Source organism: Triturus cristatus, chromosome 2_2, assembly GCF_964204655.1.
Source record: "Triturus cristatus chromosome 2_2, aTriCri1.1, whole genome shotgun sequence".
NCBI lineage: Eukaryota > Metazoa > Chordata > Amphibia > Caudata > Salamandridae > Triturus > Triturus cristatus.
Window position 1 is genome coordinate 1,138,757,463 of NC_140582.1, and position 25,323 is coordinate 1,138,782,785.

The window sequence follows — 25,323 nt, forward strand, 5'->3', positions numbered from 1 at the left end:
CTTCGTAGGTTGCGGGAATCCGTCTTCTTGGTTCAGGGCTGACCTCTAAATACTGTATTTAGGGGGCGTTTTAGCGGTCTCGATGTCAGTAACCAATAGGCTACTACTGGCCTTAGTGTGACTACACCCTTGGTGTGCTCCCCACGTGGGCGAGTGGGCACAATCCCTAATCCTGATTGGGGAGTGCCTGCCATCTGCAATATGGCAGGCACTGAAGAGTGGGCTTCACCTCACCTCCCCCACTGAGGGGTGGGGTTGGCAGAGGTGGACACACCTTCTGGACTGGCTCATTTTTCCTGCTTGTCTTCCCACCGAAAAGGAGGAGAGACAGGAAGGGGGCCTGCTCCTGATAGCTGGAGAGGCTGGGGGTCGCATTACAAAGGCGGCAAGGCCTTTGAAGCTCCCCTGCCAAAGATTGCTTATCCGGGCCTGGCGTAGGTGTGAACACCTCCGCCCAGGAAAGGCTTTGTTTTTGGGCTCAGGGAGCGGAGAGAGAGAAAGAGAGAGAGAGAAAGAGAGAGAGAGAAAGAGAGAGAGAGAAAGAGAGAGAGAGAAAGAGAGAGAGAGAAAGAGAGAGAGAGAAAGAGAGAGAGAGAAAGAGAGAGAGAGAAAGAGAGAGAGAGAAAGAGAGAGAGAGAAAGAGAGAGAGAGAAAGAGAGAGAGAGAGAGAGAAAGAGAGAGAAAGAGAGAGAAAGAGAGAGAAAGAGAGAGAAAGAGAGAGAAAGAGAGAGAAAGAGAGAGAAAGAGAGAGAGAGAGAGAGAGAGAGAGAGAGAGAGAGAGAGAGAGAAAGAGAGAGAGAGAAAGAGAGAAAGAGAGAAAAAAAGAAAGTGTGAGTGTGGGTTACTGCAACAGAAACCCAGTTTCTTACAAATGGTAAATAAATTAGACAACTCAAGTAGGAGAGCCACACCAATTTATAAAAATAGCAAATATCTTTATATATGTTAAGGCATCAGAAGAAAACTGTTCAGGTATGTACATTTTTTAAGTAGGGCTATTTTCTGGTTCAGAATGTCAATGGCGCAATTTGGGAGTTCTGCAATGTTAACCTATGGGAGGAAAATCCTATACGGTTTATCAGTTCTTAATACCGACTTACAGGACCCGTCTCCAGAGTTAAGGTTAGTGGTGGGCAAGGTGGAAAGGAGGAAATAACTAACTGTTGTCTAAATCAATTTTTTTCTTGTTACACTTTCTCTCATCTTGTTACACTTTCTCTCATTTTTCTACATCTGACCCGCATGGGGCGACGGTTGGAGGTGAGAGTTTAAAACACCAATACAGAGAATGAAACCACAAAGTCATGGGCCTTGCTGTTGGCGTTTGCATGCGATACTAAAAGTATATGTCTATCTAAAGCTGATGTGTTCATTTCGAGTTTTTCGCTGATGAAAATGAAGGCTATTGTCCTCTGTAAGGGGATCTGAGGAATATCTTGGAACATCATGCAAGACCAATATTGAAAAGAAAGCTAAACGTGGCTACTGGGGCTTGCAAAAAGTACTCTCTCTCTGAAAAGCAATTAAATTTATCCGAGATGTTGCAAGATTCCTGGGTGTGTCCCACGAATGTGACCCCCCCACTGTGTATTCTGTCCAGCCAAATTTAATTGTGTCCATCTCAGAACATTCCCAGCCTGGCCCTTCTGTGCGTTGTAGGGCTTTAACTAGAAGACTGCTTTCATCCGAGCCGCCTCCAACTTCGACTCAATCTTCCACAACAATTGTTCAATGTCTGTTTTGTAGTTTTCCAAAGTGTCCACCACTCCCACTCCCACCTCCCTTGGGCTGGCAAATCTCAAAGGGAGGGCGGCTGCCCTGCAGCAGTTCTAGATCACTCTTCCTAGTGTTCAAGTTCTCTCCCTGCTCACGGTAGTCGAGAACGAGATCGCGATGCAGGCCCAAAACTTAACTTCGCCAGCACTTCAACTCCACAGGTCCTGTGACTCTAAATTCGATAGAAATCTTCTCAAGAAACTGGAGTTCTGGTGCTGGGATGATCCATTTCCGACATGGATGTGGTCAGCCTACTACTTTTTTTAATACAGCAACAGCGCAAGAGAAAAGGACAGCTATTCATGCTGCTTTTACAGCCCTACATCTAGTCATTTTGTAGTGACTAAGAAGCAAAATTATTTAACTCAGGATGTACCATGCTCATCAGGTAAGAGAAGCACAATTTCCAGCTGTCAAAAGTCTGTTGGGTTTCCATATGCTAATTTAAGTATATGGTCATGCATTCTATTTAAAAGAAAAAAATATATTTCGAACAGGCAAGAATTCAAAACAGCACAATGTGTAAAATTTCAAAGCCCCTTCCTCCCCAAAGGATGAAATGGCTTGCGAAAAAGCCTTCACAAATTAGCAGATTAAGAATTAAGAAAAAAAGTGCAATCAAAATAAGTAGTGCAAAATCGGAGCTCCAATTACATTTAAAGATATTTATAGTTAAAAACATGTGTACCTTGATGCAACAGCGTAGCCTGGCAATCCAAACCGTTCATAGTCACCTCCGTAAATGTCCCGTACAAGCTTATCCACTTTGGTGCTGTCTCCGTTGGAGGCCATTTCAAGAGCTTCTTCAAATGTTGAACAGCCAGTCAGCAGACAGCACAGACCGAAGAATGTGCCTCCACCGAGACTGGAACACAGAATAATAGAATATTAGCACAGCCAAGCAACAAAATGACTTTCTGCATCAACAGTACTACCTACATTTGACCTAGAGCTACAAGAGGTTAACACGGTTATAAGATCTTGTGCCCTTACCTAGTCCCTGTTACCCGCTTATAATTGTCTTTGGAATACACAGCCAAGATGCTAACCCCTGAGCCAATATTCACCAGAAGGAGAGGGTATGGGTTCTCCAGGTTGTAAGCTATCTTCTGACACTTAACAGGGTCTCTTGGATTTTCGAGGTAGTAGCACTGAGACTGTCCATTGAAGCCAACAGAGTCAATGTACAGAACTCCTTTGATCAAGCAATCTAGTTCATCTAGTTTGTGCAGTTGGAGGTCACTGACCTGTTATAAAGAGAAAAGATACAAGTTACTGTGCAGGAACACTTCATATAAAGTGACAACAGTAATATGGCTTGGACAGGTGCTCATTGAAAGCTACAGGAAATTTGACTAACTATTTTCTGCTGAGGGACTAAGTTCAATGTGATGGATTTTCAACTACAGGACTACCGAGCACTCGCAAACATTTCTAATACAGAGCATCTTTCACTGAGATTACCATTACTTATTTCTGAGCTCCAGTAAAGTTTTTCATTTTCTGTTATAGCACTTTGGCGCGCCTATTAAACTTTGATTAATTAACCAGGAGCACTGGTAACCAGAGGATTACTCCACCGCAGTGAACACCAGCTCAAGAGGAGGTCTTTGCCAGCTCGAAGAGTCGTGGGGATGTTTTATTGATGTAAGAGAGGCTCCGGCTCCACAAGGACAGAACCAGGAGTCTGAGACGAGAGTTTGTGCTACAGTCATCTTTAGTAACAATTTCATTTTTTATCTATCTTCGTGTGGAGCTGAAACTCTAGCACTAAAAACTGCACTATGACCAGACTGGGCTGGCAATTTGTAAATTAATAATTTGTAAATGAAAAATATTCTGTCTTACTAAAACTTTAACTATCAGCTGTACCCATTCTGGCAAGATACTGTTTTATGAAACTGAAATTAACTCTGTACTAGTTACGCACAGCTTTCTTTATTAAGTAGGAATTTTTATGAAGTTATCTGTGGGACAAGACAAGTGCGCTACAATCGTTAAATCACAAATTCTAGTTAACTTTCAAGTAACATCACGATCCTTTATCAGAACCCACCCGGTTATTCACCTCCACCCAGTATGCTGCCTTACTCTGTATACTTCAGCAAAACCCACTAAAAAGATGTGCCTCTCTACGAAACTTAAAACTCGTGTGATGGGAGAGGTATCCACCATGCCACAAGTAATCGGATTCATTAAATATTACAAAGGATGGTGTCTATAAAGTAGGTGTTAAATGTAATGATTTAATATAGTAAACAAAGAAGCTACAGCATTTTAAATAAAAACGCCTCAAACTGCATGGCCATAACGTATTGCAGTAATGGTAGTATACAAGCTGAAAACTCATACTGTGAGAAAATCCTCTTCAAATTTGTATGCTCCACCTCCAGTAGCGCACAAGGACGTGTGTAGGCTGGAGAAGTGTTTGTCTCTGGCCATCAGCAGAAACGTCGGCATGTCATAGGTCGGGAAGCGGATAAAGTGGAGGTTGCCGTTCCGTCCGCACAGGGTTAGATCCTTCAGTTCATGGTGCACGTCCCGAATACCTGTAATTCCATAGGCCACATTGGAGGTCAGATACTTCCGGATGCTCTTCAGGTTTTCCACTTCTTCTTGCTCCTCCTCTGCGGTGATATCTTTCGGTTCAAAATAGACCAGCTTGACCAGTGTTCCTCCAATATCCAAGCCGAACCAGGGAAAGGCTGTAAACAAAAGGAGATTATTTCCCTTAGATGACAAAAGCAATCATTTGAGTAGCCTACATTTCAATTAAGGTTGGCAGATGCCACAAGATGCTGCTCAGTAACCCTATCTTAAGACAGTCTGTAAAAGATGGAAAATGTGGCGAGAACAGGAAGCAGTTTACTTGCACAGGTGGAAATTTCCACATCCAAAACTTTAATGAAACTCTGCATTCGCACATTTTACTTTTTGGGATTCTCCTTAGTTGGATAATTTTTTTATTTTAAATAAAATATGACACTACACTTAAATTTGCAAATGAAACCCAACAGACGTTTGACAACTCAACAGATGAGCAGGTTAGTTCGACTTCTGCGAAGACGACATTTTTTTTTCTCCAGAAACATCAATTAAATATGCAATGTTCCCTCCGCAGGGCTATGAACTCCTGCTTTTGACATGAATACATATGCTAGCAATTCCTGCGTGGACATTCCCATCAATTTGCAGATAAACACCAACAAACGTAAAGCTGGACAATTCACCTTATACATTAGTGCCCATCCCGGAACACTGAACATTTCTAAATGCCAACATTCCACAGTACTAGCTAAATAGTGGCAAATCCTTTGTGAACTGGGCATGAAGTAGTCATGAAAATATGGCACATCAGTTGTCAGTATATCAATTAATTTGGAAAAGGCTTTTGAAACAGTCCATTGTGCCTTCATGCACCAAATATTGCATAGGCAAGAATTTGTCCCTCGCTTTTTAAACTATTCCACCCTACTCTACACTGATCCATGGGCTGAGGTATCGGTTAATGGGGCGTTGTCCAATCCCTTCCTGGTGTCACGAGGAAGGAGGGAGGAGTGCAACTTCACCGAACCCATTTGCTTTAGTGATGGAACTCCCTGCAAACATATTCCGCAATTGTCTGGGATCTGATGATCTCTAGATATATGTGCAGCACCCGGCCCACTCACAACCAGTTTGATGAACATGCTGGGGGGTGTACGCAGACGCCTGCAAACTTCACGTGAACTGGACCAAATCTATCTTTTACCCAGTGATTCCTGAGACGGTGGCTATCACTGGCCTCCAAGTGACTACTGGCCACTTGGACTACCTGTGTGTGATGTTTTACATATGGAAAGGAGAGCTGGGAACTTGATGCTTGGCTGGATCTCCTTGCCTCTGTCCATTATGAGTCGCGGAGCATTGTTTAAAATGGCTTGTGTTTCCAGCCCTGAACTACGCCCTCAGGGCAGCAGTGGGCATGGCAGACACTGGAAGGACAAAGTTACTATTCTAACTCCAACCCTAGAATACTCCAAAATATTCCCGGAGGCTTATTCACGTATTGGAATATTTTGGGAAAAGTTATAAATTCCCAAATATTTTTAGAAAGGTTTGAAAAGAGGTAATTTTGAATTGCAGAGTGTGCTGCCTTGAGAGCGCAGCTCAGGGCAAAAAAATAGGACTACCTTTAAAATGATTACAATCACCCACTTTCTGTGCACTTTACATTAGCCTTATTTAATGCCGTAAACTTTTTTCAATACAGTGCAAAAAACGTTAACTCAATTTCTTAGGACAGGGGTTGCATCCGATAAATGCACATAACCCACATTTGGCAGCGGGCTTGGCATACCTGACATCAGGATAGATCACTGGGCCACGCAACTGATCTATATTAGTTACTAGATCTTTTGTGTTGGAGTGAAATCCAAGGTGCGACTGAAATTAGACCTGGGGTCAAAATGGACTGCATAGTATGCTCTATGGAGTGCCAGTGTCAAAGACCCATACAAGGGCTCCACTGCTGTGTTGGAATACCGCCTATAAAAGCATTCAGTGGCACAAAAAAACATACTGGGGAGATGCATTTGGGGTATGGTGCACAGCTTCCGCAAGCTACCGCCCTTCAGGGTTTCCACACATTGGACCCGATTGGCATTGCCATGCTAAGAGATGTCTGGGCTGGCCAACAAATTAAGTTGTTTGATCAACTGGCCGTCACAAACCAACGACTTTGGGCTCCATAAAACATAATTCTACAAATACTAACAACTCAAGACACAAACTAGACCCCTACAAGGACCAGCTAAAGGTGTTGCCTACTTGACCCTACTCGAGATCAAAGTCCAAATGGAACATATAGGGCAGGGGGAATCTCCAGAATATACTCTCCTGCTCAACACACCAGACCTTCGGACACTCTGCGAGCGGGACTTGGGCCCCAGAGAGGACAAGGAGTGGGCTGGGGAAAAGATGGCCCCGTGCTTTGGTCATCTGCACACAACAGAGACTTATACAATACAAATACCAACATAGAATATACTACCATCCTCACCAACTATGGAATATGACTAGAGCACCTACGTGCGTGCCCCGTGCTGTGAAGATTCCGAGGGCCCGTTCTGCCACATCATCTGGGACTGCACATGTAGAAGGAGTTTCTGGAAGTTGACTCAGAGAGGCAACTACAATAGTAGGCTTTTAACAAAATTGGGCAACCTAATAACCCATAGACCTGGGCTGAACAATATTTATCAAAACAAGTGTTCTCCAAGGGGCAGGGGGTGTAATCCTGGTGGCAATAGTGATGCACTCAAGAATTTAAACAGTTCTGCCTAGGATTCTGCGATAAGTATATTCATGTATTCATACAATTTGGACAGCGACGGAATATTATTCATACTTTACTTTTCAATCTTTTTCATTCAGAATATTTTCAAAAATATTTTCAACAGACAGAAAAAAGGTGCTCCTATAATTTGTCGGTGCAGTGAAAGTGAATATACTGACTACGTGGTGCGCTTGTGGAATATACAGAATATATACATGTGACTGATTGTGGCAATATATTGTTCTAACCGGTGATCTTGAAATGACCGTCACATGACACAATCACAATTAAAAAAAATCAGTCTACATACTCTTGTCGAATGTTTGATCCCACAATATAATGATTTAAAATGGGGTCATCATCAGGACAGAAAAGTAAAAGTCGACACCAGTTGGATATGGGTCAATGACCTGTAAGTGTCAATTATTTAATGTTGAAGAGGAAACAATGTTAGTCTACGCTGTATTGGGTTAGCTAGTGTTGACTGCCTATTATTGTGCGTGGTCTGCACTGATGCAAAACTTGCTCCGTTTGCGGTTGCTTGCGTAGTACTGTGTACCCGTCTCACGAGCAGGATAGTGCCGCGTCCCTGACAAGACAGATTTCCATCTTGGTACAAGCCAGACACACGTCGTAGGAGACGCGACCGCACGCCAAGAGACTGATGGTAACAGACGCGGTCCAATCCCGTCTGCGAGACACGTACGCGGGACTATGCAAGCAACCGTAAACGGTCATCCAGTCTACTCCGCTACCAATGAGTATTCATCAGATCAAGATTCTTTATTGCTTTATCTCTTCTCTGCACCTTTCTGTGCCAGGAACGGTGGCCTGTGCAATTGCTGAGCACAATTCCCCAATTACTGCCACCTCAGCAAGTTTCCAGGTACAGAATACCTGATGAATACACACAATCTTACGGGCAACTAAATTCCCAATATGTTTCCTGGTTTTGATGAAATTTAATTTCTGCACTAGTCTCTTTGGTGCGCTTTAGCAGGATTCCTTACCTTCCTCCTCTCTGGTAGGAGGCCCATATGAGACTTATTTTATAGAGTGTAGAAACTTCGTGAGCGCTCACATTACAGATCTACAATGTTTTTTCAAAAGATCATAAGGTTGATTTTTTGACTGATCATATGGGAAGGAAATTCATAACTAGGCCAGCTGCTCTCTAGAAGTATCCCTAGCATTTCATCAGGACAAGGGGATCCTCGTCTACTCTAGTAGGGACGCTATAGGTATATGTCTATAAGGGGACGTCTCCTATGGTTTGGACTTGTGTGGTAGTCCTACATGTAAGTAACTAAATATATATACCTAGAATGGGAAGTTACTTGCCCCAGCAGAGACGTCCAGGGTGCTTGCAAAGTGGAGGAGATAGGAAATCGTATTGAGTGCTTTGCGGTGCTGGACCTACCCAGAGTCCGCCCGTCACGGATTAAATGCCATGACCCGCTGGACGATAAGAGGCATGAAACATGTTGACCCCGCTCACCGTACACACACACAATCTAGATCTCGAGAGGGTGTAATCCCCCCCTCTCTAGCAACGACTACAGTCTTTTGTTATTATAGCATAGGAACCCAGTCAATAAAGATATCCTGTGGGATCCCTATAGCTATTTTTAACTCCTACTCACCCTTTCCAATTTCTACTCTTTACACTTATGCCACACTACCGCTTAGACTTCACATCGCCAAAAAGAAAAGAGCTCCGGGAAAGAGCCCCCTAACGGGGCCCATTGCGCATTGCAGCGCCAGCCCAACGAGGAGCTGTCCTATGATTAGTCATGACACCTCCCGGGGTGTGTGAGGGCCCTTGCTCCTAGAAGGAGCTACTCCACTACCATCTCATCCCCTGTGGACACCTGGCACCCTGTCCTCCCATACCTCTCGTTTCTGCCGCTTTGGAGTTACAAGGACAGAACTCAAATATAAGTTGAATAAAGGCAACGCTGGGTCAGATCCTTGAGTCATCCCTTTATTTGAAAATATGTTTACAGAAGAGGCCAAAGTTGGAGATAGCCTTACTTTTACAGAGGTGTCAGATCATAGGCTTATAGCTGCTGTCAGTTAAGGTCGTGGCATTCTGCTACATTTCAACTTTTCATATAGTCTACCTCTATCAAATACATTCAAAAGCTGTAGCCCAAAAAATGTGGTATAAAACAGAATGTCTATTGTATGACTGCTGAGTGCGAGGCATGAAAGTGCTAATAAGTTGCCCATACACTGCATCCCTTTTGGAATAGTTTTTTGGGGGAAAGGTACTAGTTTAGCATATTATTTGCCTTCTGTGTCCAATAAAGCTATAAAACATTTTGTCGGAGCAAAAGCTGACCCTTTCTGAGCACTGGAACCAACAGTGAGCCTCTCCTGCTATCAGGCACCAAATCAGTGTCTATACCATTTGTGTACAAAAGAAGAAGGATCAGCTACCCTGGAGAAATATTTTCTTTGAAAACTTCTGTTGGTATTCCATTTACACCTGTGCTCCATCACTGATTTTAGTATTGTTTGCACCTCGATTTAAGACAGCTATTGTGATTCACTTAAGACGTTTACTCATTCTACCAGCTCACATCCTGAGGGTTTGTGTCAGTTAGACACATGTTTTTTTTTATTTTTATGTAAGGTGGCATTTCTGTAGGATGCATACAATTAATCCCACCACTGTTACCTTCACCTATTTTTTATTTACTAACTTCCAAAGCGTTTCTTTGACTCTGGATTTAGTTGCTTCAACCATTAACCCAGCTTTGTTCCTCTTTTTTGTTACTAAAGTTACTTACATTTCCAAATTAGAGTTCTTTGCTAGCGTTCTTCCACGATCTTTTTCAGTCTTACTCCAACCCCAATCCTTAAGAGGATTCATAAGGTTCAAGATTACAGACAGCCATGACTGTACACAGCATATAGTATGAAGATTTCCACTGATCTTTCCCATTCCCATCCTGGAATTCAGATGGTTAGATAATGCACTTGTTTTCTCAGCTTCCCATTTTACCCTTTGGACCAGCTCCGTATTCGCTAGGGTTCCTACAAGTATCAGTGATTAATTTGTCATATAATTGTAAGTAACATCGTGTGATCACTGCCTTTTATCGGGACAGTTTCATATCCCATTATTAGGAAGAAGAGCCTGATCAGTCTTCTCTTGAGTATTTAGCAATATATATTTTTTGTTTTAATTTTTTTATTTTTTTTACATCAAGCCCCTGTAGTGCTTTCATTAGGGAACATCCAATGGTATATTTTCTCTGTACTGAGGCTACAATGGAGGAGGAGATAAATCAGTAATTCTATGTAAGGACCGGAGGCTCAGATTATGCTTTTATCTTTCAGCTATGCAGCCATTTATTTAACAAGTATTTGAAGAAAAAAAAAAACAAAGGACAACAAAGCCCATTGGTATGAATAAACTTTTCAGACAGCCATCATATCAGTCTGTCACCATATAAAAACATCCCCAAGGAACAGCAGATCCTCTTTCTTCGCTGCTCAGCAACCAAATAAGCTGTCTTCCTTGTGAATGTTAACATGCTCATAATATACTGTTCTTAATAGTGACTACTGTAGGGCATTTTCAGGTCTCGCCTACGCAGCGCGCATGCGCTGCACAGGAAAAAGACCTTTAGCAATCGCTTCACTTTTTCAGGCAAAAACGTGCAAGCGTTGCATTGCTTTCAATGGCAACGCGTGCACGTTTGGCGATTCCCTTGCGGGAGCGATCTTTGGCGCCCATCTGTCAGCAATTATTGCGCTTTGCTGCTCGCTCCCGCCTTTCCGCCCCCCCCCCCTCCCCTGCCATTGCTAATGCTTGTTCCTGTAAACATCTCTTCACGGCTCCATTCATTCTAGGATTCGTTCTAAGTATTGCATCACCAGCACAGACAGCGGATTCAGCGAATGCAGTTCTGTTTCATACTTTACCCCAGACATGCCCAGGCGTACAGTCCAGCCCACCAGTGACCTGGGATGCCTGGGCGTTGGGCACACTCGGGGGTAGCGGCGAGAGTGTGGAGTGGAACATGAGCAGTCCAGTCCTCACCTTCACATTTGGTGGGCATCCGAGGAGGCCGATGTGGCTAAACGCCTCCTCACTGTCACCACAAGGCCCGTACTCGGCAGCGCGGGGTGGTTTCTATATACAAAGACCTTGCTGTAGAAAGTCTATGTAGGCATTGTTTTCTACCCCATCCCTGCTGTTCTGCGGGACCTGAGGACTGCCATGGAGGGTTTTTGGTGTGTTTGCCCTAGTAGTGATATTGCTTCAGGAGGTGCTCAGCGATTGCATAATTGGGTGCTGTTCCAGATGTTCTGCAAGATGGAAGAGCTTGTCAAAACGTTGCTTGACGTGCTTTCAGTCAGACTCTCTGCCATTGAGCTTGAATCTCTGAGCCTGGTTTCCAGAGCAGCAAGTGCTACTCCCCTTCCCACCTCCCCATCGTTGCAGTTCTCCCCGAATTCTCAACTTAGTGAACAACAGGCAAAAAGCCAGGTGGGTGGTTTTGAAGCTCCTCTCTCCCTGTTTTTGGAGTGCCAAGGAAGTTGTAGATCGGCTGAGGGAGGTCTTGTGGGTCCAAACATTACGTCCACCGAGCATTCCCTTGCACCTCCCCTATGTTCTGCCATCACCCCCTTTCTCTTCACCTAGTTCCTGCTAGGCCTTGTGCTTCCACTATGGGTGGGGATAGGATATAGGTCACTCATATAGAGTGGTAAATGCGTGAAGTTTTGTCAGCCTATTTTTGATCTCCCCCCATGCTTCTCCCTATGCGCTGGTTCTTACCAATGTTCCACCGCTGAGGGATGGGGCATCTGATAATGTAGAGCAGCTGATAAATAAAGTTGTATATTGGTGTAGTGGTCGCAGTGGTGGTGGGTCGTTACTATGTAGGCACATTATCCCTCTCCTGCTTCTCTTCACAGGTCCCTTTCTACTTTCTAAGCGCTCGCGGAGGGACGTCAAAGCTTTGCTTCCCTTCCCACTGTCTGCCACTCGCGCACCCTTTGAAGCCATATATGACGCGTTGCCACCCTCCCTCTGTCTGCAGTGGTTCAGTCCAACACACCTCAGATGCCCGGGATTATTCTGACATTGCCGAGGTCACCGCCACCGTCAAACAGCACTTCTCATACTTGCGCGAGGAACTAATTTTAGAAATTTACAAGCCCTTTCGCATTTTCAGCCTCTAAATAGGGCCGTTGGTTTTCTCCATTGAAGCCGCCGGTGAAAGTGCACAGTAAAGAAAACTATGGGTTTCCCCCAAAACACACACAAAGCATGCAACATATTCTTTGGCACCCAGTTTACGTGTGCTTTAATTATGCGATTTCTTATTTTCATACTCGATACTGCACCACATCCAATTCAATTTTTAATTTCTTGTGTTTATTTTCTGTGTTTCTAACTTACATTTTTTCCCTCTACTTTTTTGCCTCTTTGTATGGTTTGAAATAATCTGTCTTGCACGATTAGTTTAAATAAACACATTTGCCTCTTTCGCTAGATAATTGACATCATGAAGAGAGGCGTGCCTCCCTCCCCACTCCTACCCCATTCTTGAAGAGCCAATGTAGTATAGTTCTGGGGGGCTTTTAAAGAGTATTACTAGAAATCCTCTCCAAGATCTCCTTTAGAAAGTGCCAGCGCTTCAACGTAAACTCTTTAGAGGGCAGTTCCAACATTGAAGGAATTTTATAAAGGCATGGCCAGATATGACTTTTGAAGGGCAGTTAAGTGACATAATTGCTTGAAAAGTAAAGGGCAGAGGCTGAACTTGCAGGAACTTTAAAGAGCTGTGCCTGCACTTCATTGACATCACTGCAAACATTGTACAAGGTAACAGTAATACTTAATTGCCAGTCCTGAACAGGACAGCGGCAGCACTTTCTACTCTCTGCATAACTCATAAAAGGCTTCAACCTCCAAAAGGCTTTTAAATAGCAATGTCAGCTATTCCTTTAAAGGCTCGGAAACAGGCGTGCCAGTGCTTTGCTCAAAGCTGTTTTAAGGGAGTCCTGTGTAAATCTGGTAATAACAAATTTATTGCATAAAAAACAATTCATATGGGATGAACATTGTTATAAGGAATTTAGGGCATGTTAGCAAGAGATAGTTTTGGGAAAGGTTCTTAAAGTCTATGATCCTATGATACCATAATTTCAGCAGTTACTGAATAAGTGCTTACTTGTCTCAGAAAGAGTGATATTTAGATAATACCCTAAGATTTGCTTTCAGGGCCGGTCTAGGATAGAAAATAGACCAGTGCACCAAAATAAAGTGGCCTCCAGTAGTGAATTAGATAGCAAACAAGCATTGGCATAGCCAATAGGTCTCGCCTTTGGGGCCTTATAAGTGTTTAGCCATGCAACAGTAGTTATTGCACTAAGGATATTGTGCTGCATAACTAAATACTTATAAGGCCCCAAAAGCGAGACCTATTGGCTATGCCAATGCTTGTTTGTTATTTGGCATAACAAATGTTATTGTGTGGCAGGTTTTTCTATGCTTTCTAGACAGTCACGTTTGGCATGGGATTATTTTGCTAGCAGGCTTTTCCGCGGAGGGACGTCTGACTCTTTGCTCATGTCCCCTAGGGTGCCTCAGCACCTGTGTTTTCGAAGACACTTGAAGGTTTCCATGTGGGTTTTCTACTATCCCGGGTCAGTGCGGCTGTTGATCAGCACCGCTAGGAGCGCTGTGCCCGTGGAAAAGCATTGCGCTGCCAACATCTTGCTAATCCGAGCGGAGCGCGAGCAGGCACAGTTTCCCGCATATGGCCCGCTCAGTTATTTTCAGATTCTATGGCAGGAGCGGAGGCTTCTGATTAGGCTTTTTACTTTCTCCATTTTATTACTCCAGCAGATCTGTTAACACAACATTCATTTTTTGAACTACGTTTCCCATGGGCACAGGGAAAAAGTGAAAACTAAAAATGTCCAACAACATCATCCAATCATGAGTCAGGCTGCCTCATATCCTCCACTGCGGGCGCTCGGTCCTTCTTTCTTCGCTGCTCCAGCAGCATTCAGATGAGTGTTTTTCTCTTACTTTCCTATATTAATGCTATTTGGTGATTGTGCCGTTTTGACATTGTATGCCGTTTTGACATTGTATGCTTGTTTCGCTATGCGCTAACGCTGGGTTGCTGGTAATTCACCCGCTCTCACGGGGTGCCTCCGCGGGAGCATCTCATCGCTCCTTTCGCGGTATCGTTCTTCCTCAGGCTCTGCTCGCAGTGCGGCCTCCCGCCGCTAGGGGACCGCGCACCTAAGCGCTCTCGCTCCTTGATGAGCTTACCCCACGGGCGGCCGCAAGTCGTCTAGTTCCGCTCCAGGGACATCGGCGGTTTAGATGGACTCACGCGCCGCGGGGGGACGACAAGCTTTGTTTATTCAAGAGCGCTTGGGCTAAGTTTTTTTTTGTTAATCAGAGCCCCTGCCTGGAGCCTGAACACACGCGCTGCGTGTAGGATGATTATTGAATACATTTGAACACACACGCTGCGTGTAAGTTGATCTTTCAGGACCGGCCCAGGCAGGCTGCAAAGTGTCTTCCCTCGGAATATAGAGGGCGATTGGTCCTGCATTTCCTAGTATTCCCATTCTGGGGTTGAGAATTCTAGGTACTGCACTTTGTTATATCCCCTGTTCGTATTCACAGCTTATAAATCACTTCATGATGGAGTATGATGAGTACTATGAGGAGGAGGAGGAAGTGATGTACTTAGCTGTTGATGACCATTTCTGTCATGTCATGGATTCATCTATATTTAAAGGGGTATCCCAGGTGGTTGCGCCACTGGAGAAGAGGATAGACATGCTTCAGGCTCAGTGTCAACCCCTCTCAAAGAAGGTCTCTCGGGGTCCTCCGCCCCCTTACCTCCAGGCCAACCTGCCGCGGATATCAGTCTGCCCAAACGGAAGCGTTCGGGGACTGCCAGAGTGGATCTGGACGAGTTTTCGCGCTTTAAGAAAGCCTTTCTGGAGACCAAGGCCCTTGCAGTCCCTAGTACTCCGGAGGAAAGTCCGACTGGCCCTTCTGCGATTACGGATGATGGGTCTCCACGGGATACGGTTGATTCCCCTCAGTCTTGATGGGGAACCGGATCGCCTGTGGCGCCCCTCGCATCCTGATCAGCCCACACCTTCAGAGCTCAGTGCAGACATGCTCAACCCCGATGAACTCTTACATCCTCGTTCGTCACAGTGGGCTCCGGCCCCCAAGGTGGGGGCCTACATGGCGGCCAGGCTACGTAAACCCCTAGATCAGGAGGTGCGGAGATGCCTGCGCGCGGAGTGCCCGCGTCCTACCCTGGAGGGTAAGGTCGCGGTTACCCCTGAAACAGACGCTAAGATGACCACCTATCTGTCGAAATTCCAGAAGGACCCCAAAAAATAGATCGCTCGCTCGTGGAGAGCGTGCCAAGATAAGCTCTTGGACACGGCGGGGCCTTTGGCAAAAATCTTAGACATGGCTGAGGACGCCAAAGCCTCCGGTACCCTAATTTCCCCAGATACACTCTTCGGATGGGCGCAGAGAGCGACCATATTCCTGGGGAATGTGGATGTGGCTCTCTCTACGGAGCGCCGCAGGTCCATTCTCATTAAAATCGACCCCAAGTTAGGGGAATTGGCCACTTCTGAGGTAGGACCGGTTGCGGAGGGTAATCTCTTTGAAGAACCCGTCAAGGAACTTGGCAAGTTTGTCAAAACTTAATTCGTTAGACAAAGCTCAGTCGCCGAGGCGGCAGAGGACACGGAGGTCGCAACTATCAGAAAGGTGAGAATTCAACCGGCAATTGGTGTGCGGTTGGGGGGGCAGATTCCAGTTTTTTCTTTCCAGATGGTCTTTACTTACCTCCGACGCCTGGGTCTTGCAGACCGTACAAGGGTTTCAAATCGAGTACTCCGACACCCCTATCCAGCCCCTCCTACCCCGACCTATAGCCTTTACTCCGGATCAGAGAATGTTGATAGACAACGAGATATCAGACCTAATAACGAAAGGTGCGATTGTTCCCTCCACTCTACACCCCCGGGCGTTTCTCAGCAACATTTTCTTCGTGGAGAAACGGGACGGGGGCTATCGCCCAGTGATCAATCTCAAGGAATTCAATGGGTGGCTCACTTACCGCCATTTCAAGATGGAGGGCATCCATCTCCTACGGGATTTGCTACAGTAAGGGGATTGGATGATCCGTCTGGATCTGAAGGATGAGTACCTTACGATCCCAATTTTTGCCCCTCACAGACAGTTTCAGTGGGGCTCACAGATCTTCGAATTCACCTCCCTTCCTTCTGGACTGCCTTCCGCTCTGTGGTGCTTCACCAAAGTGATGACGTCGGTGGTGGAGCGTCTCCGTTCGGAGGGCATCCGGTTGATGATTTATCTCGACGACATACTCATTATGAGTCAATGTCCACGAAGACTAGTCTCTCACTTAAACCAAGCAGTGTCCCTCTTGGAGTCGCTGGGGTTCGTTATTAACGAGGGAAAGTTGGATCTTCTTCCTTCCCAGAAGATGCAATTTCTGGGATTCACGATACTCAGTGGCGGCCACCATGTTCCTGCCCTCCCGGAAGTTGTCCAAGATCAGACACGAACTGAGGCGCACTCTGGTGAGGCCCACAATTCTGCTTCGACATCTGGCCAGAGTGGTGGGTCTTCTTTCATCGTCAATTCCGGCGATATTTCCAGGCCCTTTGCACTACAAGGCTCTTCAGCATCTCAAAGCCTTCCACTTGCGCAAAGGTCTCACCTACTCGCAGACGGTGGTTCTCACGCAGGAAGCGAGGACGGAGTTACAATGGTGGGTCGAGCATATGGTGGCTTGGAACGGCAGGGCGATTTTTGGTTCCAAACCAGATCTTGAAATCGAATCAGATGCCAGTGGCTCAGGTTGGGGCGCTCGCTGCGGCGAGGTTTCTACAGGCGGAAGATGGTCCTCGTCAGAAAAAGCCCTTCACATTAACCGTTTGGAATTGATGGCGGGTTCGTTTGCGGTAAAGTGCTGGACGAAGGACAAGATTCAGACTTGTGTCCTACTCAAGATGGATAACGTGGCAGCGGTGCGCTACATCAACCATCTCGGGGGGACTCTATCTAAAGCATTGTCCAACCTCGCCCGTGATCTCTGGGAGTATTGTCTGGCCAATCAGATTTCCCTATCGGCGGAGCATCTTCCGGGATCGTCCAATCAGGTGGCGGACTGGTACTCTCACCACTGGAAGGACACCAGCCTCTGGCAACTCCATCCCAGTGTTTTCAGAGCCATCCAGATTCGATGGGGTCCGTTCTCGGTGTATCTCTTCACGTCCCGGTTGGACACACAGAGGTACTACAGTTGGCGGCCGGATCCGCACGCATTGGCGGTGGATGCGTTTCTTCAGGATTGGAGCAAGGAGAGGGGATATGCGTTTCGCCCCTTTGCGATGATCATGCTATTATCGACCCAGGTGAGGAGACAGCAGGCGGACCTAGTTCTGATTTCCCCGATATGGAGATCGCAAGCCTGGTTTCCGGTTCTGATGGAACTTTCCTGGGATTTTCCAATCCCTCTACCCCGCAGTCCACATCTGCTCAGAAATCCTCAAGGGAATCCTCCTCCTGACCACGGGCAGTCTACGTCTGATGGCCTGGCGGATTACAGGCAAAGTTGGAAAGTCCCAGGCCTTTCACAGCACGCTGCCATGTTGCTCGCAAAATCCTGGGCTGACAGCACCAATAAGATACCGTTCAGCCTGGTCTCGATGGAGTGGTTGGTGTGTGCAACAACAGGTGGAGAACTTTCCACTTCCCCGGAGCCGCGTTACTCCGTACTATGGGATGTGAACAAAGTTTTACTCCCGTTTCGTTCTTGGCCTTCTAACAGGTATTTATTGCGCAAGCAGATGTCAGCTAAGCTAGCCATGTTGCTGTGTTTGATTTCTTGTCGAAGAGTTTCAGGTCGGGTTTTTACTCCGGAAGGAGTTACCTTTTACATCTCCAGACGTACAAAGTGCAATTCGCGCTCTGTATCCTATCCTGCATTTCCCGACGAGCCCAAACTGTGTGTGGTTCGAGTTCTCAAAGCCTATGAGGTGGCAACGATAGATGTACGCCCTCAGGGTGTCAAACAGCTGTTTATTGCCCTTACAAAACCACACGGGCGGTGTCGTCCCCTACTATCGCAAGATGGGTGCGCTGGGTTATGCAGGAAGCTGGTATTGATATCTTCCGGTTTGGAGCGCATTGCGTCAGGGGTGCAATGGCATCGAAGGCGTTTACCCTTGGGGCACAACTGGAGGATATTTTAAAAGCCGCGGACTGGTCCTCAGATTCCACCTTCAAAAGGTTCTACTTTAAACCTGTGGTATCCCTGGGTTCTTTAGTGGTGGATAAGCTTTAAACTAGCCTAATCAGAAGCCTCCGCTCCTGCCATAGAATGCAAAATTTCCTAGTTAACGTGCAGGAAAGTTTCAATTCTGTTAAGGAGGCGGAGGCGAGGATTAGCCCACCCGGGTTTTCAATCTAGCCCTCCCAGAACTCTACGTTCCGATGGCGAGTAAACTCTTTCTGAAATTTTTTTTGTGATGGACTTTGTTTATGGTAACTTTATTGGTTCAGTACTGTGGCCTGATGAACTACTATGTACGATTGTCTTGGGAGTTCACTTCCCTGCGCTTAGTGTCTTCTTCCGTAGGTTCGGATTCTGGTAAGCAGGAGTAAGTGGAAGACTACCATGAAAGAGTCGCAGGAAGAAAGGAGGACAGAGCGCCCGCAGGGGAGGATATGAGGCAGCCTGACACGTGATTGGATGATGTTGTTGGGCATTTTTAGTTTTCACTTTTTCCCTGTGCCCCTGGGAAACGTAGTTCAAAAAATGAATTTTGTGTTAACAGAGCTGCTGGAGTAATAAAATGGAGAAAGTAAAAAGCCTAATCCTCGCCTCCGCCTCCTTAGTAGAATTGAAACTTTCCTGCACGTTAGCTAGGAAATTTTGCATTATTTCGGTAACACTGGCTGTGAAACAATGTGTAAAGAGTGTTTTTCCTTGCACTCAATATGCTGAGAATGCCCCCCCACACACACACTCCTCAACATCTTGTGCATTCACCGGCCCTACGGCCTTGGGAACTGTGGGGCCTGTTGTATCTTAGAGTGTGTCACAAGCGATAGCTCAGCAATTTTGCAGAGCCCAAGCCTCCATTACGCAGCTTGCCAGCATAATTTAACTCTGTTACTGAGCATAATTTCAGGAACTTTGAGGGAGGACTGTAGAAGACCCCATACCATTTTCTCAAGATGAGGAATTTGTTGCTGCGGTAGATGCATCTCTGCAGCGGGCTATGTCCGCAGTTCTAGAACCCCATAGAAGACAACTGATCATTATTGCTGTACAGCGCAGTGTGAACCCCCACCATCATGGGAAGACCTAGACCATGGCAGCCATTAGAACCTCACCACCGACTTGTGCTATAGGGTTATCCTCTCCTCCTTCAGACGCATTGGAGCTGCTTAACCAAGCATTCCTTAAATGCAGAGGAAGCCGCATGGTAGGCCCAATGGTGCCTGGAACTACCCGGTCGATGACCGTAAGTCACCTGGCACTACTGATGACGGGGAAGACCTCAGGGACACTGATCTTGATGATCACGAGGACCAACGAGCCAGGGTCCAGTAGAACTTGGAGGCTGGAACGGGCCCTAAACGTCCCAGGCTGCATTTGTCTGCTCCTCATACAGAAGCCGCGGCAGGGGTTCCGCGGAAACAGAAGGCATGCGAGACCAGGAGAACATCTATCATCCCTGGTCGGCAGAGCAGGTTCTAGCAGACAGAGTGGCTCAGTAAATGGCTAGTCACATATGTAAACCAATGGGAAAAGAAGTGAGGGGCCTCCTATGGGCGGAATGCCCCAGACCATCTTTGGACAGTAAAGTTGCCGCAATGCCTGAAATTGATGGCTAGATGGCCACGTTCACTGTAAAGTCAGTCAAAGTTCCCCAAAAATCGCTCCTGGACAAACTGCTGACACAAGCTGTTGGACGACCTAAGACCTCTAAGATTTTGGACAGGCGGAGGAGGCCAAAGACCGTGGCAACTTCAGTTCTCCCAAGATTCTCTCGGGATGAGCACAACATACCTATGTTTATTTAAAAAACACCAGTTACGCTCTCTCAATGGAGAGGCGCCGTTCCTTGGTGATAAAAATGTATCCCAAGTTGACTTAACTGGGCCCCTCAGAAGATGTGGCAGTTTTGGAGGGCAGACTCCTCAAAGAGCCTTGTCATGGAACTTGGAAAATTCCTTACTGCCTTTTCTTCGTTGGACAAGAGGGAAGAGGTGTGGCGCCGTGGCCAGGGCAAATGATTTCGGAATCTGGGGATCACAGTTCGATCCCCGGTGGCAGATTAGCCCAGCACCATGTGACTCTGGGCAATAGCTTGCTTAATCTTCCCGACGGCCCCCAGCGCCTAGAGACCCTTACGGGTGATTGTTCGCGCTTTATAAATGTGGATTATTATTATTAGTAAGAAATCGATCAAAAGTCTTTGGCAAACATATTTTTGACAGAGGTGCTAGAGGCGCTATTCTGGCCGACCCTATTCCCCAGTCGCCCAAAGGTTCCAAGGAAACTGGCAATACCAGTTCCAAGACCTAAAGTGTATTGGAGGCTACTTCGTCGCCACAGGTGGAGGTTGCGGATGTGCAGGCTGAGGAACCTTCTGCAGTCCTGCCACCGCCCCAGATGGAATCACAGGTACGGAGTACCATTTCTTCCCACTCAAAGGTGGGAGTGTGACTGAAACAGTTTTTGTCCAACTGAATGGAGGTTACGGGGTGTGGGGGAATGCATGGGTGTTACAGACTACCACAGGTTTCCAGATAGAGATCTAAGGAACCTCGATATAACAGCATAGACCAAGATCTTTGATGTTCTCAGAGGAGGATGGCCTATTATCTCAGGAAATAGATTCCCTCTTAGAGAAAGGAGACCTCGTACCCTGAACCAAACATCCTTGTGGGTTCCTTAGCAATCTTTTCATGTCGAAAAGACAGACATGGGCGTACTTCCAGTTATAAATTTGAGGGAGTTCAACAGTTGGGTGGTGTACCACCATTTCAGATGAAGGGGATCCACCCGATAGAGGAAATTTTACTTCCAGGTGATTGGTTGACGAGAACAGATCTATGGAGAGCCTATTTCACAATACCAATCTTCCCTCCACATCGCAGGTTCTTACAGTTTCAATGGGCAGGCCAGGTGTGAGAGTTCCTGGCTCTCCCCTTCAGCCGCTCCTTGATGTTTTACCAAGGTGCTGAAACTGGTCATGGGTTTTTAAGGTCCAGGGGTGTCAGACTGACACCTGTTAGTGCACCAGGATCTTTTGCGCCTGCTAGAAAACTTGAAGAGGACATGCTCTATGTTACAGGATCTCCGTTTCATTACCGTTGAACAGAAATCTCAGTTCACAACCTCACAATCCATACGTTTATTTGATTTCCTCATCGTCTCAATACAACAGACACACAAACTTCCTCACACGGTGGCCCCCATCAGGAAAGAGCTGTGTCATTTTGAGCAGGGATTATGTCCCCCTCTGACATCTGGCCAGGATAGTCTGACTACTACCGTCCTATATTCAGGCAAATTTCCTAGGCCCATTACACTATTGGGGCCCTTCAACGTTTAAGAGCAACTTACTTACGAAAATGCCTCTTACATGGCGATGGTCCGATTTTCAGATGACACCAGAGGAGAACTCCTCTGATGGAAAGATCACATGGTACAGTGAAATGGCAGCCATTTTCGGCTCTGCCCCAAACGTGGTGATCAAATTGGGCATAAGACGATGGGCCTGGGGAGCCCGCTGTGACGACATTCCCACCGAAGGTCTGTGGTTGAAGCAAGAAAGCATGTTGTACATCGACTGCAGGGTCCTTTGTGGTGTCTCGCTCACAAGAGCGAGAGTGTCCTGCTCCACCCTGCAAAAGATGGACAATATCTCTGCGGATCAATACATCGACCGCCTCGGTGGTAAAAAGGTCACAGGTATTGGCGTACCTTGCGAAGGATTTTTGACACTTCTGCTGGAATCACAGGGTTTCTGTCACGGCGGAATATCTTGCTGACAAGCTCAATTACATAGCAGATGAACTCGCAACATCAAGGATTACAGCGCTTGGAAGCAGGATCTGCTCATATTCCAGATGATTATGGGCAAGTGGGGCCCTGTCAGGTGACACTTTTGTGTCGCATCTTGATCACTTGCCCCAGGTCAGCTGGAGACTAGATCCTCTGGCATTGGCAATGGATGCCTTCATGCAGAATGGGATCAGCTCCAGGGATATGCCCCCCCTCCACCTTCCTTTGCAATAATGAGGTAGACAGTCCAGGTCAGGGTACAGAGGGAGTCACTGGTCCTTGTGACTCGGGTATGGAGATCTCAAGCTTCTCCAATCCTACTTCAGCGAAATCCGAAAATTCCTACAGATGCCAAGGGCAACTTATACCCACTGGTGGTGAGCGGATCGTTAAGCCTGATGGTATGGTAAATTACAGGAGAAACTCTGGTATCCCAGGCTTATCGGAACCAGTTTCCCACTGCATCTGTAGGACCTGGGCATACTCCACCAATAAGCAGTATGTCTCTGCTATGCGTTGCTGGTCCTTTTGGTGTATGGGATGGAATCTAGATCCCAGGGAGGAGGAGTGGGTATATAAAACTCATTTTGAATTTTCTTTCGGAACTGTCCCAAGATAGGTTGGCCTATCGTACTTTTAACACGGTCAGGTCTGCGATCTCTGCAGGCCATGAACAGTACAATGGAGTCCTGGTAGAGGAACACCCCCTGGCCTGCCGTCTGCTGAGAGAGGCCAGGTTGTGGAGGCCCCTCCCTCCCCCCAAAGTAGTATAATCAACTGTGGGAAGTCAATGTGGTGTTGCATCTCTTGGAATCCTGGGCTGACAACAGGTTTTTGTCACTGGAGGAGCTGACAGCTAAGCTGGTGATGCTTCTGTGCTTGGTTTCATGAACAGGAGCGTTGGAAAATACCCTTCATAGGGTACTTTCCCTCTACTTTTTCCTTTCGTCCCTCCTAGTTTTCCACTGATCTATGTGCTAGCCTTAGGACTTTGGCACTGAATAGCAGGGTCAAAGCACTCAAAGTGCTGTGCTTGTCATATACATACTGATGATTGGTGTACACGATTGGCTGATTTGAGTTAGCTGTAAGTCTCTTTGCTAGGGGTAAAACATATACCATGGGCATATAACTCAAATGCTCCTCTGTCTGCAGCACTGGTTGTGCCACCCACGGAGGTAGCTCTTCAACCATGCCATTAGTTTTCCCTAATGGGCCTGTGTGTGCTGGTTACTGTTACCCAGCATTTGCAAAGCTACTTGCCACGGTTCTGCATGTGTCTCGCTACATCGGAGCGCTCCCTGGGGGCAGGCCACGGTGTCAGGAAGAGGCAGGCCACGGTGTCAGGAAGAGGCAGGCCACGGTGTACTGGTAATGAATGGCACCGGATGGTGTGTTCGGTTCTCGCATTGATTTACAGGGGGGGGGGGGGGTCTGCGGTGGCCAGTGGAAAGGTTATTGAGCACTCTATCCTACGTGCAGAAGAGTAGCAGCATAGTGTTTGATATTGAAGAGTTAGTAATGGCAAATCCTCTCTGGTCGTGCGAGTGGATTCAACATTACCACTGTGAAAATGCCACATGTCGGTGCTCGTGGTTAGGTGTGCCCGCTAGTCTGTCTCCAATCCACATCTGAGTGCCACGGGGACAGCTACATCTGTGCATTCCTGATAGAAGGCCATGAACTAGCGGCTCAGGGAAAACTGCAGACCTCTGACTCCGAGGGGCCTTCCTTCTGAGGGGCCGGTTACGATGGAGATGGAATTGACAACTGCATTCCAAGGGCAGGGTCTTGGCCCCATGAAAGATATTGATCAATACTCCCAGGGTAGGATGGGGGGCAGGACAACATTTAGAGAGGGCCTGTGCATTTCAAATGTGACCTTTTGAACTGATCATCGTCAAAGGCCATTGTGTGTATAACTATTGGGGCCCTGCCCTCAGGAGTCAGACGCTTTTGGGATTGGTACCATACTGCGCTGGTTCAACTCTGGGACATCGACAAGAGGAACTATTGGGGCAGGAGAGACTGCAACTGAATTATCCACAGACCTGTGATAGCCTGGGGTTTGTCTTGTTCTAGGAAGGAGAATATCACTTGGTGGATTTTGCCTGAATGTTGCTGGCCTTAAGCTAATTGCCAACTCCAAAGGCTGGTTGGCTGGCATCCTGCCCACAAGATCCCTGGTACAGAAAGGATCTTCCTGTTTCCATGAGATCATAAGAACCGCTCAAGGCAAGTTGGAAACGGGTGGAGGTGATCCCTGTTTGGGACACGGACCGTCCTGACGTATTCCGTAATCACACTGTGCAGAGGAGTGCTTGTAAAGATCAGCAGACCACCTGGGGTGCCGAAACGCCAGGAGTTCGAGGAGTGCTGGGGAAGTCTGCCGAATTAGAGGGACCCGTGCTCTCAACTGAAAACCTGTGCTAGCTCACACTCCGGAGTATGGTATCAGAGGGGTGTTGGGGGAAGTTTGCGGAGTCCGAGGGACCCGAGCTGCAAGCCTAAACTGTCTCAGACCTCTAGATCAGGAAGATCCCAACAATCTAATCAGTGTCGCCAGTGGGTGCAACGTGCATCGGTGGCTGGTGTAGTTTGAGTGGCTGAGGGGCTGGGTCACGAGGCATAGTCAAAACCTGTGAATTCTTCACCATAACAAGTGTACGCGGTATGTGATATTTGGAATGTTGTGTTCTACGTTAATATGTAAGTGGGAAAGTAAAATATCTCTGAACAGCCTGCATATACATTTCTGTTGCTTTCGGTGTGGGAGGGATTGCTTGGCTCGTAAACAGCTTGGGGAAGTAAGCACATGGCTTTATGTTGCTTACGATGCTGAGGGGATAATGGGGCAAGTAAATACCTATGAGTAACGCATATATGTTCATGCCATTCTGCTGCTAATGGGAGAGTTTTGACAATTGCATATAACTATAAAGCAAATGTGTGTCATTTTGATTTTAATATGCATGTAATACAAAGACCAGTGTTTTATACATATGGTGTGGAGTATTTCTGTAGTGTACACAGTGTGTTGCCAGGGTGGGGTTGTGTCAATAATTTACACTTTGCCCCTGAGGATAAACTTGA

The 25,323-nt window shown here is 46.6% G+C and overlaps 1 protein-coding gene across 1 annotated transcript in view; it reads right to left on the reverse strand.

Moving 5' to 3' along the window:
• LOC146863249 (pantothenate kinase 3-like) overlaps positions 1-25,323 on the reverse strand; it is a 58,654-nt gene that overhangs the window by 13,592 nt on the left and 19,739 nt on the right. Inside the window, exons 2-4 of the mRNA XM_085642673.1 lie at positions 4,129-4,481; positions 2,770-3,023; positions 2,465-2,641 (exon numbers count right to left, since the gene is read on the reverse strand). Coding sequence (XP_085498799.1) covers positions 2,465-2,641; positions 2,770-3,023; positions 4,129-4,481 — 784 coding nt within the window. The remainder of the gene's footprint in view (positions 1-2,464; positions 2,642-2,769; positions 3,024-4,128; positions 4,482-25,323) is intronic.